The sequence below is a fragment of the Takifugu flavidus genome, chromosome 6, assembly GCF_003711565.1.
Source record: "Takifugu flavidus isolate HTHZ2018 chromosome 6, ASM371156v2, whole genome shotgun sequence".
Taxonomy (NCBI): domain Eukaryota; kingdom Metazoa; phylum Chordata; class Actinopteri; order Tetraodontiformes; family Tetraodontidae; genus Takifugu; species Takifugu flavidus.
The window spans coordinates 3,603,027-3,620,098 of NC_079525.1; the positions used below are offsets into that span (position 1 = coordinate 3,603,027).

A 17,072-nucleotide genomic window follows, 5' to 3' on the forward strand; every position below is an offset into this window, starting at 1 on the left:
AATGTGTGATTAAGTACAACAGTTTATTGTTTTTCCCCCCTCTGTCAAATTTTGTTTCTTTAAAATTGAATTTAACTGTTTGTACGTATCGAGCACTCTCAGCTCGTGTCGTCGTCAACCACAGCTGTACCTTCACTTTTCATTAGTGCTCATCTTGTTACCTTAATGTCTCTCACCTGCGTCCCTTTGTCTCCTCCACCTTCCTTTTCTCACGTCATCAGACATGTTTTTTAGACCATAACCCAGAAATGCTCTAATCGTGTTTTAGTCCATTGGACGTATGGAGACAACTTTCCGCTACTACGCGCCATTTTGGCTTTGGTTGAGAAAGAGATGAGTGAGATTAAGGGGTGATAGCGGTCACACATGCAGGAAGACGTCTGAGAATTGACATGAAATACAGGCGCGTTGATGCATATCGCCAAACTTTACATGATCCACTGGTTGACTTAAACCATCGTTATTTATACAGAAGCTGCTCCCGTCAAGATTGTCTCTTGACACTTTGCAGAAATCCAGGTTCTGTCCTCTGTCCAAGCAACAGTGCCACCAAAAAAAGCGCCCTTTTTAACAGGAAGAAACCTTGAGCAGAACCATGTTCATATAGGGAAGTGAGGGGACAATGGATGGTCAGGTAAAGGAGAAGGGGAGACGGGACAGGGAAGGACACGCAAATAATCAGCTGTCCATCCTGCAGCCAAGTAGGAAAGGCAGAAGATGGGTGAAGTTGAACTAAGCCCGCAGCGTGATGGCAGATTTGAAGGCAGCCGAGATGGTCATCACAGAGCGTCACCGTGAGCGACGCCAGAGTTTAGACACAGATGGGCACAGAAGAGCCTCCGTCAATGGCAAAATTAATTTCCTTCTTAAAATACCAATGAGGCTCTGTGTTGTTTAATTGATCGTGAGAGGAGACCACCCACCTCACTCAATACACACACACACACACACCTTATTTACAGTAACGCAATACTGAGATGCCTGTGCGCCGTTCAGATTCTGTCAAAACTGCATAAAATAACTCCAACAGTGCTGCTTATATTTGAGTTCAGACATTATCTGTGGTATGAATCATTACTTTTCATTTGGAATGGTTTTCTTTTTCCTTCCCGAAGGGCCCTTGTCTGGCTATCTTTCCCAAACAGTGTAACCCAGTACTTTGAATAAACATGAGGAGCCTGTATACTAAATATTTGTAGGACTGAGATGGCTGGAAGTGCAGTGTTATAATAGTGTATACATGAGAGAACCATTCAGCACAAGCAATACTTATAGGGTAACAGGAGGGGGGGGCAGGGATAGGAAAAAACAATAGGCTCATAATAGGAAGATACAGTACGTCACCCTTTTTGTTCTCAAACAAAAGTGTGACAGATGCTGTATTTACTTGCGGTTCCTCTTTTGTAGTCCTCTATCACGTTCCTGCGGGCCCATCGGTGCCGCCCGCCCCAGACGTCGTGTCTGAATTTGCGAGAGAATCAGACAGGTTGTAAACACATGAGCGGCACCGACACCACCGCTGGAACCGTGGTTGAGTCCCAAGGGTTGCGGGGAGGGGGTGGGGGGTGGGGGGGTACAGCAAACAGCTGAGTCTTTTTGCATGGAACAGAAGTGCAGGTGCATCTCTGAAGGAGGATCACTCCCAGCTCGGTCTGACAAAGCAAGGACGTTTACCCGCATCAGCCTGGACAGAACAGAAGACGTTCTTGTTCATTTAGGCCTCATTGAGACTCAGCGCTATGACATCATCCCTTCTTGGTTTTTCCTGTATGCACGGTCAAACCTCTGCGTGCAGATTATCGAGTCCAGTCAGCTCTATTTGTAAATTCTGCAGTACCTGTACAGGCATATTGAGATTGAAATTAGGTGACTCTCAGAGTAAAACACTGAGTAAAAGATACCAATTCTATAACACTATGTAATATATACAATGTGCAATAAGCTAGCAAACTATACTAAAACTCTATATACTGTAAACATAATTAAATGTGCCACCATGCTAGCTATGCTAATCTCTAATCATACTAAGAAATGCCTGTTAGCTTTCTGATTATTGACTTAAATGGCCTCACTGACCAAAATATAGAATGACACCGAATTATGAGATATGTCATGTGGTGCACCTCTGTCTCCGGTGTTGCCTTCATGATTCACATAAAATGTTGTAAAGAAAACAACTTTTAAGGCTGCGCGTCCATCATAAAATGTGTTCCCTCAGAACCTGATTTTTAACGAACTCTTTCATGAAAGGGCGCTTTGATTTGAGCCGTTTGCAGCATCTCAGGGTGTTTCCAAATTAATGTTTTTAAGACTTTTCTCTTTTTTTCACGTTTTCACTGTATTTTGCTGAGTTCATGCTTGGCCGGCGGCTCCAGCAGCCTCTCTTTAATGTCAGGCCCATCCAGGTGTGACAGTGTTTGTGTAAGACTGTGAGCACGCACTAAATAAATACCCAAAGAATATTTAGATGCCCTTGTAGCTGGTTTGTGAGAGCGGGAAGCAGACAGCACCAAATGTGATGTAGTTGCAGTACCATAGAACTTGTATCTCATATATTGCTTTTTAATCTAGCACATATTCAGCTGTTTATCCTCTTTTTGGGGCTGCCATGTTTCAACCCTGAATAAACAAACACCATCCTAGTGTCACAGCTCGATGCCACCAAATCTTATCCACTGAGTTCTCAGTGCTTGGCCATGATTGTGACACATTTAGAGGTTTTTTTTCCATCCCTTCTCGGCAGAAGCGACCTTCAGCCGTACTTTTGGCCGACATTGAGGCCACGTGTTCGCGGACACTGCCAGGTCATCTGGTCGGAGCGGCCAAGCGTTGGGAGCAGTGCTGGTTCCCGTTCTGTATTCACATCTGTGTTTGTCCACACTGGCACTGATCTCTTGTGGTTTTTGATATAAATCAAGGTTCCTTTTAGCTTCCAATGTATTGATATCCATGAGAATCCTGCACGAGGACTTTGTTAACATCTCATGGGGCTCTTTGAACGAGTACCTACATATTCTTTTTGAGAACATATCTGGTTCCGTCACGCGCCTGACTGCGTGCGGTGTTCTCTGACCTCATGTGTTTACCGTGCAGAACTACAGAAATGCATGACTGAGACAGCTGTAATCTCACACTCCTCCATCCTGATCATGTCCTAATGAGGACACACTTTCCAAACACTCTGATTTCCCTCCTGCTTGACTGGACCCTCCGCTTCTCACATATCAAAACAAACCTCGCTGATCGCCTTGAAGGGTCTCAGGATAGGGTTCGTTTCACACTCCCACTGTCTTAAATTTTCTTCAATACTGCGGTTATTTTCTTCTCTTTTGCACTTCTTGCCTGCTGCTCCTCCATCCATCTCAGTCACTCCACTCTTCGCTCACCTTCCTCCTGCTTCCTCTGTGCCTGCATTCAGAGCTTGTTTACACTCCTGGACCACGGCACTGACTCGCATCCATGAAATGATGCAATTAAGGATCCCGCTGAGGCTCAATCTGTCACGTTAACACATGCCGGACCCCCACACAGGGGCTGAGAGCAGCACTGAGTGCTGGGTGACAGGTAAGATTTGGGAGGTGAGCTGTGGTGGTTGTTCAAACAGGGTGACGCTTGGAGTCAAACGGAACCACGAAAAAGGATGCCACGTAACACTGAGGGGATTATGATCACTATTATTAATTTCAGGCCACACGCTGCATATGAAGATGGACAGTTTAAGGAGGGGGGTGGGGTGGTGTAATGCCCCCTGGTGGTGGGCTGCCACAAAGCAACATCTTAGAACTTGGAGTTTCCAACTCTCCTTGAATTTAACGGTCCTAAAGATGTTTAGTTCAGGTACACTTTGGGCTAGACTTATTTCAGTGTACCCAAATAATGGTAATGCATGGTAATGCGCACGTTGAGCAACGGCGTGCGCTCATGTGAAACAGAGTCATGCTACTTAAAGCTGCTTCTCGTTTCCATCCTGCACAAGCTTCATCATGCTACACCCAACTGTAGTGGAAGCACACCCCAAAGTGGCCTCATCGGCGGGCTGGGGTGGCGATGGCATCCGTCTTAACTCATGTTAAAGACCCATTATTTGCATCAGACGACACCTTTACTGCACATGAGAGATTCCCTCCAAACAAAATGGCATCGCCACATTAGCGAAGGCGTCCAGATTGATAATAAACTTCCACAATGTTTAAATCCTGCATCTGCATCCGCTGAGTAAACACCCAAAATAACTACTCCTGCCAGGAAGGCGTGTTTGTTCATTGCGACCATGTGAAAACGGCTATACAGTATATTCTGCCGGACGCCGGACGCCGGGCGCCTCACGGGGGGTCTGCCCCCCACTCTCAGAGGACCCAGCACGGATTATATCGCCGTTCGTTTGCGGCGTCTTGATTAAGGAAAGAAAAACAAAAAAGAAAAAAACACACACCAGTAATGACTGAAACGCGCTACTGTGTGTACGTACAGTAGCGCGAGGGTCCTGCGCACGTATCACATATTTCTCTGTATGCGTGTGTGTATCTAATCTATAATTAATGTGCATGCGGCTGTCAAAGACAACACGTTGCTCTATGTCTGCTTCCCCTCTCTGTGTGCCTCAGCCGGGCTAGGTAAACAACTGATGTCGGCTGGAATGGACCACCTAGGTATAAGTTTCCATGTGGGGGTATCCCCTCAAAGCAAAGCAAGAAAATTTTCCGAAACACATTAAAAAGAGTTATGCAAATGGTTTATGGCAGCGCTCGTGTGGCTGTATTGTTATATACACTGTGGCCCATCCTGGCAGGACCCATTGTTTGCCCTCTCTTTTAATCTGCGGTGATCATCTCGATCTTACACCATTTGGAGTCAATACTGGGACACAAGGGGAGGGGGGGGGGCAAGTGCTAACACTGCAGCCAACGTGGGGTCAAATAGTGGGGGGGGGGTGTTTGTTTGTGTGTGCCGACTGAGAAAAGCCTGCGTAGGCCCTGCGTTTGGAAGCGTTCCCGTGGACTTGACCCCTGCACCGAGCCAACTATTCTAACCAGCCTGAACCATCCGTCGACCGCGTCCTTCTGCGTATTTGCTCTTCAAACACCGACTTCCCATCAGAACCTTCCTGCCTTGTGAGACTGAGACAAAGAAACAGCAGAATCCAAAGAAAGGAAAGTGCAGAGCTTGCAATGATGCGGTTTCCTCTGGCTGAAGAGGGGCAGGAGCTGCTCCTCGGCCCTCTGAATGAACACGCAGCACATCTCTCTCTGCCTGGATCTCCCAGAACCAGTTCAGAACCAGATCCAGTCATTCACAGCATGATTGATGATCCTCAGATAAATATAACATAAAATAATCGGGTGAAATGTTCGGTTTGTCCAGAAATTTGTTAATAATCAACTCTTTGTGGGTTTTTTATGTGCTAATTTGCTGCTTTTCCCTCGTTAATGTTTGCGTGAGGGATTCCACCGGTGTGACATATCTGCTAAATATCAGCAGGATTCTGAAATGTAGTCCATTGTAGTACATTGATGCGTGGTTCCAAAGTGATGTCATCTCCAAGTCCACAGATATCAATTTCCAGTTTTATTTGGCCCTTCACGTCTAATCCAGATGTACGATCCATCAAGCGGAGGCACACACACGTGATCTTTACCTAGAAACAGGAAATATGTGCTGATTTAGAAATTAAACACTTTAAAAACACTGTTTAATTGTTGCCCTAAATCAACCTAAACCCAAGACAGTGGGACACAATCTGAGACTTCTGCGAAAAGGAATGGAGAGTCCAGTTTTCTGATCGATTAAAATGAATAAAAGGCTTAAAAGTAAAGCTTGGTGTTGATGTTTAATCTGAACAAAACGTCCTTCTTTCCTAATGAATCCATCACTGGGCAGAAGAGGCCTGATAGCTTATGGGAGCGACTCAGCTCCTCAGCAGAAGGCACGCCGCAAGAAAAGGGTCATAAATGAATCAAGTTGGTGTTATTTCAGAAATGGTGAAGTACAGAGAAAACACATTGTTCTCCTCGATGACACATTGCCTTCGAGAAATACGGCTCTTGTTCCGGGTATCAGTTAAGAAACACATCTGATTTTATTTGATGATGCCCTGGTGCGTGATTAAATGTTCCTCTGTGCAGAAACCATACATGGTGGTGTGTGTGTGTGTGTGTGTGTGTGTGTGTGTGTGTGTGTGTGTGTGGTGTGTGTGTGTGTGTGTGTGTGTGTGTCCTAATCTCTCCAAAGCTCTGTGTCTAATGGCCACCCTGCCTCTGTGAACACTGTGTACTTACAGTTTAGCTACAGACTAACAAGCAAGGAAAAGTGTTAACAGGAAGGAAGAAAGGAAGGAAGGAAACGCAGGATTGAACAGCAGCATTTGGAAACAGAGTTTTGCACTAAAATGCAATAAAATAACTCATTTTATACATTTATATTTGAGGTCTTTATGACATCTGCTAAATGGGTTGACTGAATGCAGGAGTAGGCACAGCAGCGGCTAACAAGTTAGCTTTGGAGGTGGAGATGGAAGTAATTTGTGTGTGTGTGTGTGTGTGTGTGTGTGTGTGTGTGCGTGTTTCCACCACCGACTGCAAGCTATCACGCAGGTCTGCATTTGGAGGCAGAGGGAAAATAAAGATGCAATTATGTGCGTGATGTCATGGAAAGTAATATAACAAATAATCTAAGAAATTACTTTTGGCGTCAGGTAATGAAGCAAAGCAAAAATACAGAGCCACAGGTTATGAGGAACTTCAGCAAGTGGAAGTTAAAACGGGGGTTTCATTGTGTTGTGCATGGCTAAATGGCCTCTGTCGGCGTGTTTTGCCCCACACACACTGCCAGAGAGGGAGGAGATCACATGGAAGCAGAAAACAACATTAAATCACGAAGCATCGCGGTGATAAATGACCTGAGACCTCCTCTTTATTTGGTTAGAGCTCTAACACGGCCCTCACAGGTGTCCCATCTGCTGACCTCACCCCTCACCTTTTAGTCTTTAACCCCCCTCCCGGCACCTGGCAACACCTTTGCACGCCCTCTTTGACCTCTGACCCCAGGCTGTCCATCATCCTGCAGGTCACCTGGGAAAAACATTAACCTCCAAACAGATCTGTGGACCGGCTCATAAATCAATAGAACCCCCCCAAAACGATAAGGATGAGGCACAAACTCCATCTGTTGCTTCCTGCAGATATTCATATCGGTTCTGCTACTGATCAAATAACTAAATTAATAAATCAATAGCGAGAAGAGCTGAAAGAGCCAAAATTGTTCATTTTGGAAGCCGTTTGTTTTGAAAATCTCATTCAATCATTTTAACTAGATTTAGCACTTTTATGACTAAAGAATTTAGTCTGCGCACTGGTGGTCTCCACGGGTGAGATCCGAGAAGCTGATTTTCCCGACGAAAATACGAATTTGTCACTTATTGCACCACCAGATCCGAAAAATTATGATTTAATAGGAGCAAATATTTATAGTCTGTGTTCCTGACCACCAACATTGTTCCAGGAAGCTTAAGTTCGCTCCAAACTTATCATTTATGAAGTCTATATTACCCGCTTCAAGCAGGTGGGGGTCTGGAGGAGACTTTAAGCCACTGACCTTTGATTTCTTTGTGGGCCGACCCCCCCCCACCGCCACCGCCTTCCTCCTTTTTCAAGCAGAAGAATCAAAGACCACCAGTGTGCTGCACCTCTAATGTGGTCTAAAGAGGAGGAGAAGCAGGAGCTGCAGATCTGGCCCAGATGCACCCTTGAAATCCTGATCCGCTCTCTGCGGGCAGATGGAGAACGCGGCGCACGCTGTGATCAGGTCCCGCACCCGCCACACACCACGCTGGCACGTTTATCCGCGTTACCGTGAGCGACCGCTTTTCACTTCTTTTTTATTGTTTCATTTATGAGGCGTGTGAGGTGAGGTTTTGGGACTAATTCAAGGCAATTAAGCCGTTTACTGATGGCTTCTACGTTGCGATGACTTATGTGACAAAAACATCTATAAAGTACTTCGGGGGTCTGCATGTGTGTGTGTTTGTGTGTGTGTGTGTGTGTGTGTGTGTGTCTGCTGAGAACTTTTCAGGAACTTTCCCATGTCATCCTGTACCTCATGCAACCACACAGCTCTAGAAAACACGATTGGCTGGATCTAAAAATGTTGCGGTTTGTAGCTGGAGCATTTTTGAGATATGCGGTCTGCTCTGCACACACACACACACACACACACAAACACACACACACACACGCACGCTCCCTGGGGCCTCCTACCCGCAGTAATCACATGATTAGCCAAATGGGACTGGCAGAACCTGCCAAATATGTGACATTTGTTGTTTTGGGGTCAGACAGGCTGAGGTGTTGATTGAGAACAGAAGAGTCTGGTTGGCTGTAAAGTGCTTAACAAGCAGAATAACGTGGGTCCCTGTGGGGGAAGGTACAGTCGGTTTGATCCAGGGCCCGGCTGAAGCCAGATCAGCTTATAAAATAATGTTTTGAAACAGCTGACGTTCATTCTTCAGACAGAAGTAGTGTGTGTGTGTGTGTGTGTGTGTGTGTGTGTGTGTGTGTGTTTTCACTGTAGAGGACCACCAGGCTTCCAGACATGGGCTCCGCCTCTGAGCTTAATATAACTGATTGCGCTCTGATCAGCGCTGGTAATAGTGGAAGCTTCAAAGACTCGACCTCTGGGGCTGCCAGCGCTCATTTCCGATCCTGAGCTCATGCCTCCACGCAGAAACGCTCACTCCTCGCGCCTCTCGGCCTCCCACCAATCTCTTTTTCCCGATTTTCAGATTAGGATACATTATTCCGCTTAGATTCCCGCTCGCGTGGAGCCACCGTCCACCCGTCTGCATCGGCGTCGGGTAACGGCGTCGGCGGCGCGGGTACACAATAACATGTGCTGTGTGACATCACGTCCTGGAAACTTCTAACTTCATTGGGTCCATTTCACCCTTGAAGCCGCGGCACTGACTGTACCTCCTGAGTTTGTGTGGGATCGTGCGGGCTGCTTAACTCCGAGTGTGTGCAGAGCATCCGCAGACGTGCTGAAGTATTTGATTTGAACCCGATTTCCAACTCCAAGGGGGGTTTAAATCAAAACTCTAAACGCCAGACTCTAGACGGGAGTCTGGATGAACCCAGACTTTGAGTTCTGGCAGCGTGAAGGAGGCCTTTCTGTCCATTATGAAGCCTTTCATACCACAGCAACATCTCCACAGTCCATAAATCTACAGGGTTTATCAGAGGTAACCTTTTCTTAGAGCTTCGGCGTTACAGGAAAGAGTAAATACTCGAGTTTTTACGAGTCCCCTTTTTTCCAGGAATTCCAGGAAGCTCCAGGGATTCATCATGGAACTAAGTAGATGTCCAATTTCCTTTCTTCTTGCGTCTCCCTTTTGTTGTCTGTCTCCCCTGCAATTGAGCTCCATCTGTGTTTGCGCACAGGTGAGCGGTCACACCTTCCCTCTGCACCCTGCTATTACGCCGGGCAACACCCCCCCCCGCCGTTTCCCGACACCTCAAACAAAACCAACACTTAAATGCTGTTTGGCACCTCCGCGGTCGCCATTTGGAGCGCAGGAACGAGCCAGCATGAGCGTTCGCCGGGGAAGAAAATGACGGAGACGAGCGGGAAGGTGTTTGCGGGGCTGCTGCATCTCTTCGTGCTCTCTGTGGCTCCTCGTCAGGTCAGGTAAGGAGAGAGAAGCAGAGGGCGACCTGATGTTTCGCGTTTACGGAGGCGTTTTATGAGCGTTCGCGGTGCAAAGCGGCCAGAAACGGACGGGACGGAGATCAAATATCTGAGGTCGAGATGTCAGATTGTGACACACCTCTGGCCGCTCTTGCTCCTCTGCCTCTCCATCTATACGCGTGAGGCCTCTCTCGCAGCACGGCGAGGGACAGCTCCCATCATAACGACCCATTGTTTCGCCGCTGCGTCCGGGGCAGCTGTTTGCGATTTGGTAATTCAGCCTTCCTGACATCAGTTCTCTGTTAACCAATCTGGTGCTTACGCGAGCTATCTGAGGAATGTGTTGATAGCGCAACATTTGAACTGGTAATTTACGGTTGTTGACTGGATGGCGCGCCTCCGCCATCACACGCCATCTGCAACACCCCCCCCCACCATCGCCTCTTGTTCCAAATTCTGCTGATGATGGCGACTGTAGATGTGTTCTAAAAACATTTTAGCGTGATTAATGTGGATGAAACGCTGCCTTTGGTAACCTTTTTAAAGAAAAACACTCCGTCGGCCAATAACCTTTGACCCGCTGCACCCGCAGGTCGGGGGAGGATGTGCCGAAGCTCCCCGGGGTGCACGCACCTCCTGGACTCTGCAGCTACGGTCAAAGCACGCACTGCTGCTTCGGATGGAGGAACGTCAGCGGCGTCTGCCAGCGTAGGTCTGCAGTCCGGTACAACCCGATGGGTTCCACTATATTAAAGCTTTTCTTCATTGTTGAAATGACACAGCGCTCACCTTGCTAAGCTACGCCGCTGCTGAGGGGCTAGTATCTGGTTTGTGTTTATATTCTCCCTACGGTGCTCCACAGCTGTGTGCAAGAATCCGTGTGCGAATGGAAAATGTGTGGGACCAGACAAGTGTTTATGCTCCGCCGGCTATAAAGGACGTCAGTGCGATGAAGGTGAAGTACAGCGCGCCGTACGATTGTCGGTTCCACCTTGCTAATTTCTTACCTGTGTCGGCCCGCGTCACTTAGCGCCAGAGTTCCTGTCTGACTCTCCAATAACGCTTCGTATTGACTCCAGATGTGAACGAGTGCGGTTTCCCTGGGAGACCGTGTTCCCAGCGCTGCGTGAACACACACGGTAGCTATCGCTGTTACTGCGAGGCTGGATACGCGCTCGGTGCGGATGGATACACCTGCAGCAGTGAGTCATTTCCTGTTTAAACAGGCTGGTCGAAAACCAAAACGCCAGGATCTAAAGGTCAGATGGAGGGAAGCAGCAGAGCCTCTGCCATCTTTGGGATCGGAGGATTTGTCGTTAAGCAGGCTGTTTCCGTTAGCATCTCTTAAGCTCTGCGGTTGAAGGTGGTGGTTGTTTTTTTGGCTTGATCTTCCAGGAGAAGCTGCCTGTTTCTCCATGCGATGCCAGTTTGGCTGCCGAGTAGAGAGAGGGGGCTCAGTCGGCTGCACGTGTCCCCCCGGCCTCCACCTGGCTGCTGACAACAAGACCTGCGAAGGTGAAACACACCCTCCGGTTTGTTGCTGTGGTGACATAAATCACGACCAATCACAGTGATCCAGAACAACCATTTGTTCCTCCCATTATTCAGTCTGACATCATGTTCCTAATGTGGAAGGGGGTTATTTGATCCATACCCAATCAGGGATGAGGGATTTGTTGATATTATTTTCAGCTTGGAGGGACGAGCCCACTGAGAGATCAGGCATCCGATATGTTACATTCATTGAACATCTTGTCTCCCGACATTTTGGGCGAGGTTAGCATCTAGCTAATATTGCTGCATATTCGCTGGGCACCTACAATGGTGAACCTGCCAAAAGAGCTAAAAAGATGTACAACAATAACTATGATAATCTCTGTGGCTTAACCTTGAACTATTACCCGCCATGACAGAAAAACATGCTAGGCTAATTTATCAGAACAAGCAGCCGTAAAAGGGTTCCCAGTTGTTATTTTATCAGGCACGGTGGTTCTCATGCACGCCCCGTTAACTTGCTGACGCTAGTCTCAGGTTGTCCACCCAATGATAAAAAAAAGCCTTCAATTAGCTTGAGAAGCTCGTGCCCACAGTGTGAGACAGCTCATTGATTAAAAGTCTCCCTCAATAGCTGTCCTGTAATGAGGACAACCTTTAATTTTCCCAATGTTTTTCGTGGGAAAAATTTGTCTGTTTGGGTCAAGCTACTCATTTGTGCCCGTTTTTAAAAGGTAATTGCTGTTTAGATTGGAGACGAAGCAGGTTTAGCTTGTTTGGGCTCAGCGTTGTTTTGCTGGTGAGGCGATGGCGGTCGGGCCAGATGTTTGGCCTGATGTGGAGTTGGACTCAAAGGTTGGCTTCATATGTTTCAGATGTAAATGAGTGTCAGCTGGACGCCGCTCTGTGCCCACCGCGGCAGACCTGCAGGAACACCTTCGGCAGCTTCGTCTGCGTGTGTCGGGACGGCTTCGTGCTGGGGACGCTCCATCGTGCACTGCAGTGTCGAGGTGAGGTCCGTTCCCGCTGCATTTAAGGCGATTGTGACGTATGTAGTGCAGACCACGAGGGGCACCGCTAACTGGCAGCTCGAGGGATCAGGATGAGTCTTGTTTATCTGACGACGCCCACTCAGCTGTGGGCTCATGGTTCTGTTTCGAAGGAGATGCTGAATTATCTCCCAGGCTGCTCTCTGAACGTTCCCGATCTGGCCTAGCTATGAAATAGGCGCCGGTCATTCCGCTCACCTCCTCTCCTCTGCGCAGATAAGGACGAATGCTTAACCGGGTCGCACCGGTGCAGTCGCCACGCTCGGTGTGTCAACACAGATGGTTCCTACACCTGTCAGTGTTCGGAGGACTTCTTTGGCAACGGACACACCTGCCTGCCCAGGAGAGCCCCGCAGTCCAAGGCTGCCATGTACTTCAACTACAAACTCTCCAAAAGGACCAAAACAGCTCAGTCAAAAGGAGACCGGCGGCGTTAGAGGACTCTGGTTCTGTTTGGCCACATCTGGAAAACCTCCTGCCTTTTTCACGCAGACTGTTGTTGTTTTCCTTTCCGAGCCAGCTGCTTTTAAAAAACACGCACACAAACTAGCTCGCCCTGGTGACGTTAGGTTCCTTTGACATCCCTTGATGGAACTCTTCATTTAACAACAGGACTTCGCTCTGGGCTTCAGCACTTCAGGCCAAATGGAGCGCGATGACAGGAGGTTTTCCTCGAGCTGGCACCCCCAGCGTCACCCGGAGATTTAATTTGCAGCAGCAACTACTGCACAGACATGAGTTGAATCCTTATCAACACCCCCGATGATTTAATATGCAGTATAATGTTTCATGTACACATATTTTTTTCCAAGTCGTTTTGTAGAACTTGTTTGTGAAAGGGCGACCCCTGGTGGACAGACGAGGAAGGTCGCTTCGCCCTGCCGCTTTTGCAATAAAAGCTTGTCAGTTAAAGGATGTCTGGAAAGGTTATTGTTATGAGACTTCAAATGCCACCCGTCGAAAAGAGCCGGCGGTCGTGGCGTTTGAAGAGCCGCGGAGGCCGGCCTTCCTGTTGTGCCACAGGGAATGTTTTCAGACCCACTAAGTCGCGCCCGGGACAGACTACCACACAGCGAGAGAGCGTAGACAGGTCAGATCAGCCAAATACCAGGAATCTCTGGCTGTCAGCAGCTGTCTGGAAGCCTCTTCCTGCATCCAGAGAGCCCAAGGATGGAAATTGAAGTTTGTTTTTTTTGATGTTCGTATCGGGCCAATTTCACGCTTCCTTCCAGATATTAGAGGAGAGGCGGCTGCAGGGATAGGGGGCGGCGGTAGGGGGCACCACGGGGGCACACGTCAGGGCCTCCGGGTTGCCGTCCTGGAGGTTGGGGAGCAACGCGAGGGTTGCGCTCGCAGTGAGAACAAGCAGCTGCTGCCTGTTGAAGGGCCCTGCCACTGACCCTATTCAACCCAACAGCAGGTGTCACCCCGAGTCCCGCCTCACCCTCGCACACGCATATTCACACATGTGCTCCACAGACGCGCACACAAAACCACGGAACCACACACACACACACGCGCACGCACGCACAGATGAGTGTGTGTCTCAGAGAAAGGGGGGACCTGGAACTACTTACAGAGAACAAAGAGTAAAATCAGGAGGAAAAAAAATGCCTCTTCGAATAAATCTCACCACAATGCTGAGAAAAATCCCCAACCTCACCCCAGAAACACAAGAAAAACCTTGTTTCTCTCTTTCAGGGCAGTCAAAAGTGTCTTACAAAGGCAGAAATAGAAAACATTTTAGATAAAAGGATCCAGGCCCCTCGCTGAAAAGGACCTCACACCACGTTGTGTGTAATTCCTACCAGAAACTGGTTTATTTACCGAAAAAAAGAGAATAGGATTTAATGCCAAGGCACTTAGGCCACAAATAAAGGACAACAAGAGGTGGGCACGGCGGCGAGGGGGGCGGCGGGGGCGGGCCAGGTGGAAATTTTCCCCCATTTGGATTATTTTCCGTTTCTCTGTTTACCCCACACGCCAGGTTCTTCACGTGGAGGAGCGGCTACGGCGGCTCTGAAAGGCCCAAGAAAAGGAAACAATAAACACGTCAGAGGAATTTGGACGTGTGCGGCGACGCGCGAGCCCTGGCGGCCCAGACCGTGGCGATTTGGCGAATCAAAGCGCTGCTGCCACGGCCGTCCCGAGGCGAAGCAAAATCAACATTTACCCTGAGAAAGTGAGCGGCCATGCTGACAAGCGCGCCGAGCCAATGACAATACAATGGCGGCGATGCTAGGAACGAGGGCGCCACCCACGTCGCTGAAAGGCCGCCCTTTCAGACGCCGCCGCTGAACTGTAAAACCACTAAAACCCCTGTCCTGCCCGTACTGTCCCATTCACTTCAGCCCGAAATAAGCCAGCCCTTTTCTCCCCGTGCTCCGTCGAAGGAGGCTAATTCTGGAATTACGCTCACGTCGGACCCGCGGCTCCTCGCGCCGGGCGCGGCGGCGTTTCCATGAATGAATGAAAACCCCGGATGCTGGGGGAGGACGAGCCAAATCTTGATCCCTCGTCATAAGAAGATAAATCTTGTTAGGCGGCCATTTTCCCCTGCTTCTGCTCCTGCCCCCTAAAAAATAAATAAAACGGCAGCGTGACCGCTCGCCGCCTGCAGCGACTCCCCTTTAAACGCTATTGAAAACAACACCAAAAAAAAATGAGCTGAAGCAAATAAAGCTGCCAGAGACTCGTGAGCCGGTGCCAAAGGGGAGAAAAAGGACTGAATTGGGTTTATGTGTTGGAGAAATGAAAATAGAAGCGCTTCGCCTTCGCACGGCTTTGTTACGGGATAATTAAAGCGTCCCGCTATCTTGAAGGCAGCACTGTCCTCTCAGTCACTTTTAAATCACATTATCTGGAGTAAATACACGTGAATCTATGGGGGGGGGGGGCTTTGATTCTCATTCATGCTAACACGCTCCCATGAATGTTCTGAGTGGCTGCAGGAAAACCTGAAATATCCCAAACGGGATCCACCGGTGACCTTAATTCATGTTTCAAATGCGACAAAAAGAAGAATGAAAGGTTCCTCCTCTTCCCCTCCGCTTCCCCTCCGACCCTCGTTCTCTGCCCAAGTGACACAGAACAAGTGGAACAGCCACATCACAACATGAAAGAGGAGACGAGACACCCCCCCCCAGCGGATTTTACTGTGCCAAAATCACTCTTAATATGAGGGCCGGGCCGCCCTGTCCAGGGGATTATCCTCCATAACAGGAAAGATTTCCAGCTAATCTATACAGGAATGCCCACTCTTTGACCCTTTCTGGAAGAGTTTGACCGTCGGGGCAGGTCTCACGGCCCGGATCACGTTTCTAATCTCAACGCGTCCAAATTTATGGAGCGCGGCAGGATCTCTGCTGTTTTTGGACCCGGATCGGTTCTTCCTGTAATGGTTTGAGCATCCATCATGAAGCGGGGAACGCGCCGTTCCCTGGCTCTGGAGCCGTTCCTGAGGTCAGGCTTCACCTGCACGTCCCCGAGAAACCAAAACCTGGCAGCCGGCGAGGACCAAGGTTAAATTTGAGGGAAACTTTGCTCTGATCCCAAGGATTCCTGCAGCTCTCCGTCTGAATCCGCTTCCCACGGATTCTTCCGAGGTTAGAAAGTTGCATTAAGTCAAATTGAAATTGTCGCCAAAACGTCTGAGGCTTCGATCTGTTACAGCTGGCTGATAACGGGACTGTCGGGACAACACCTGCGTCGCTTTACTGCGGTTACCATGGAAACGGTCCAATGTAAGCCTTGGATAACCTATCTGTAACTTGGATGGATGGATGGATGGATGATGGATGGATGGATGGATGGATGATGGATGGATGGATGGATGGTGGATGGATGGATGGATGATGGATGGATGGATGGATGGATAAAACAGGACATTTCTGGCAGGACTGCTGGTAGTGGTACTGGACCTGGTGGTGTTGCAGCCGGTACTGGTGGTGGTGCTGGTACTGGTGCTGGTGCTGGTACTGGTACTGGTGGTGCTGGTACTGGTACTGGTACTGGTGCTGGTACTGGTGCTGCTGGTACTGGTACTGGTACTGCTGGTGCTGGTGTCAGCGATGGCTGTTCAGGGAATCAGTCAAAGCTGAAAAACAGAGGAATCCTTGTGGAAACGTCCACAACAGCTGCAGTCGCTGGCTCTTGAACGCAGCTTTCAACGGACGCAGCCTTCCTGCCCCCTCTGCCCCCTCTGCCCCCTCTGCCCCCTCTGCCCCCCCTGCCCCCTCTGCCCCCCCTGCCCCCTCTGCCCCCTCCGCCCCCTCTGCCCCCTCCGCCCCCTCTGCCCCCTCTTGTTCCGTGCTGGTTCAGGTGTTCGGGGCAGAAGGAAGCGCTGGGTGGCTCCCACCCAGACTGGCTGGTGCTGGCAGCGGCCACTTAAATGCTGAGGAATGTATGAGGGTGTTGCTGGCCGGCCGGCCGGCTGGCAGGTTGTCCCCGCGGGGAATCGCTCCGTGAGCGCAGGCTGCCGCCAACAGCCTGTCAGAGGCCGATGAGCTCAGAGGAGCGGAGCGACGCAGACAGAGCCCGACTGTAGTCACCATGTGTAAGACCTTCCCATCCACAGCCCGGCTCACCCAGGGGACCACATTTCACTTTCATGGGTCTCCTTCAAAGGATGGAACTCGTTTTCATTGCTGCGATGCTTGACTCACCTGGACCTACGAAAAGTCCCCAAAAGTTCTACTTTTTATATTATTCCTCCATGAAATAATGGAATTGGGCCACAATTCTCTGAAAATGTCCACATTTGAGATGCAAACCCGTTTGGATGTCTGTGCAGTTGTGAAGGAACAGCGTGTTGCTCCACAAGCTTTCCCATTTCCCGCTCCATTTCACAAA

At 49.2% G+C, this 17,072-nt stretch overlaps 1 protein-coding gene across 3 annotated transcripts; it reads left to right on the top strand.

The window, feature by feature from the left end:
* The first annotated feature begins 7,680 nt into the window (after positions 1 to 7,680).
* Positions 7,681 to 13,133, top strand: LOC130527967 (nephronectin). 3 transcript variants are annotated; one of them, XM_057036820.1, is made up of 7 exons: positions 7,681 to 7,847; positions 10,271 to 10,386; positions 10,541 to 10,633; positions 10,758 to 10,880; positions 11,074 to 11,193; positions 12,048 to 12,182; positions 12,438 to 13,133. In XM_057036820.1, exons 1-7 carry the CDS (start codon positions 7,687 to 7,689, stop codon positions 12,656 to 12,658), a joined length of 969 nt encoding a protein of 322 aa, XP_056892800.1. In that variant the 5' UTR covers positions 7,681 to 7,686; the 3' UTR covers positions 12,659 to 13,133. The 3 variants fall into 3 exon arrangements, with proteins under 3 accessions (XP_056892800.1, XP_056892802.1, XP_056892801.1); XM_057036822.1 differs by lacking the exon at positions 7,681 to 7,847 and adding an exon at positions 9,402 to 9,678 and having other exon boundaries at positions 10,271 to 10,390; XM_057036821.1 differs by lacking the exon at positions 7,681 to 7,847 and adding an exon at positions 9,406 to 9,678.
* Positions 13,134 to 17,072: the final 3,939 nt, after the last annotated feature.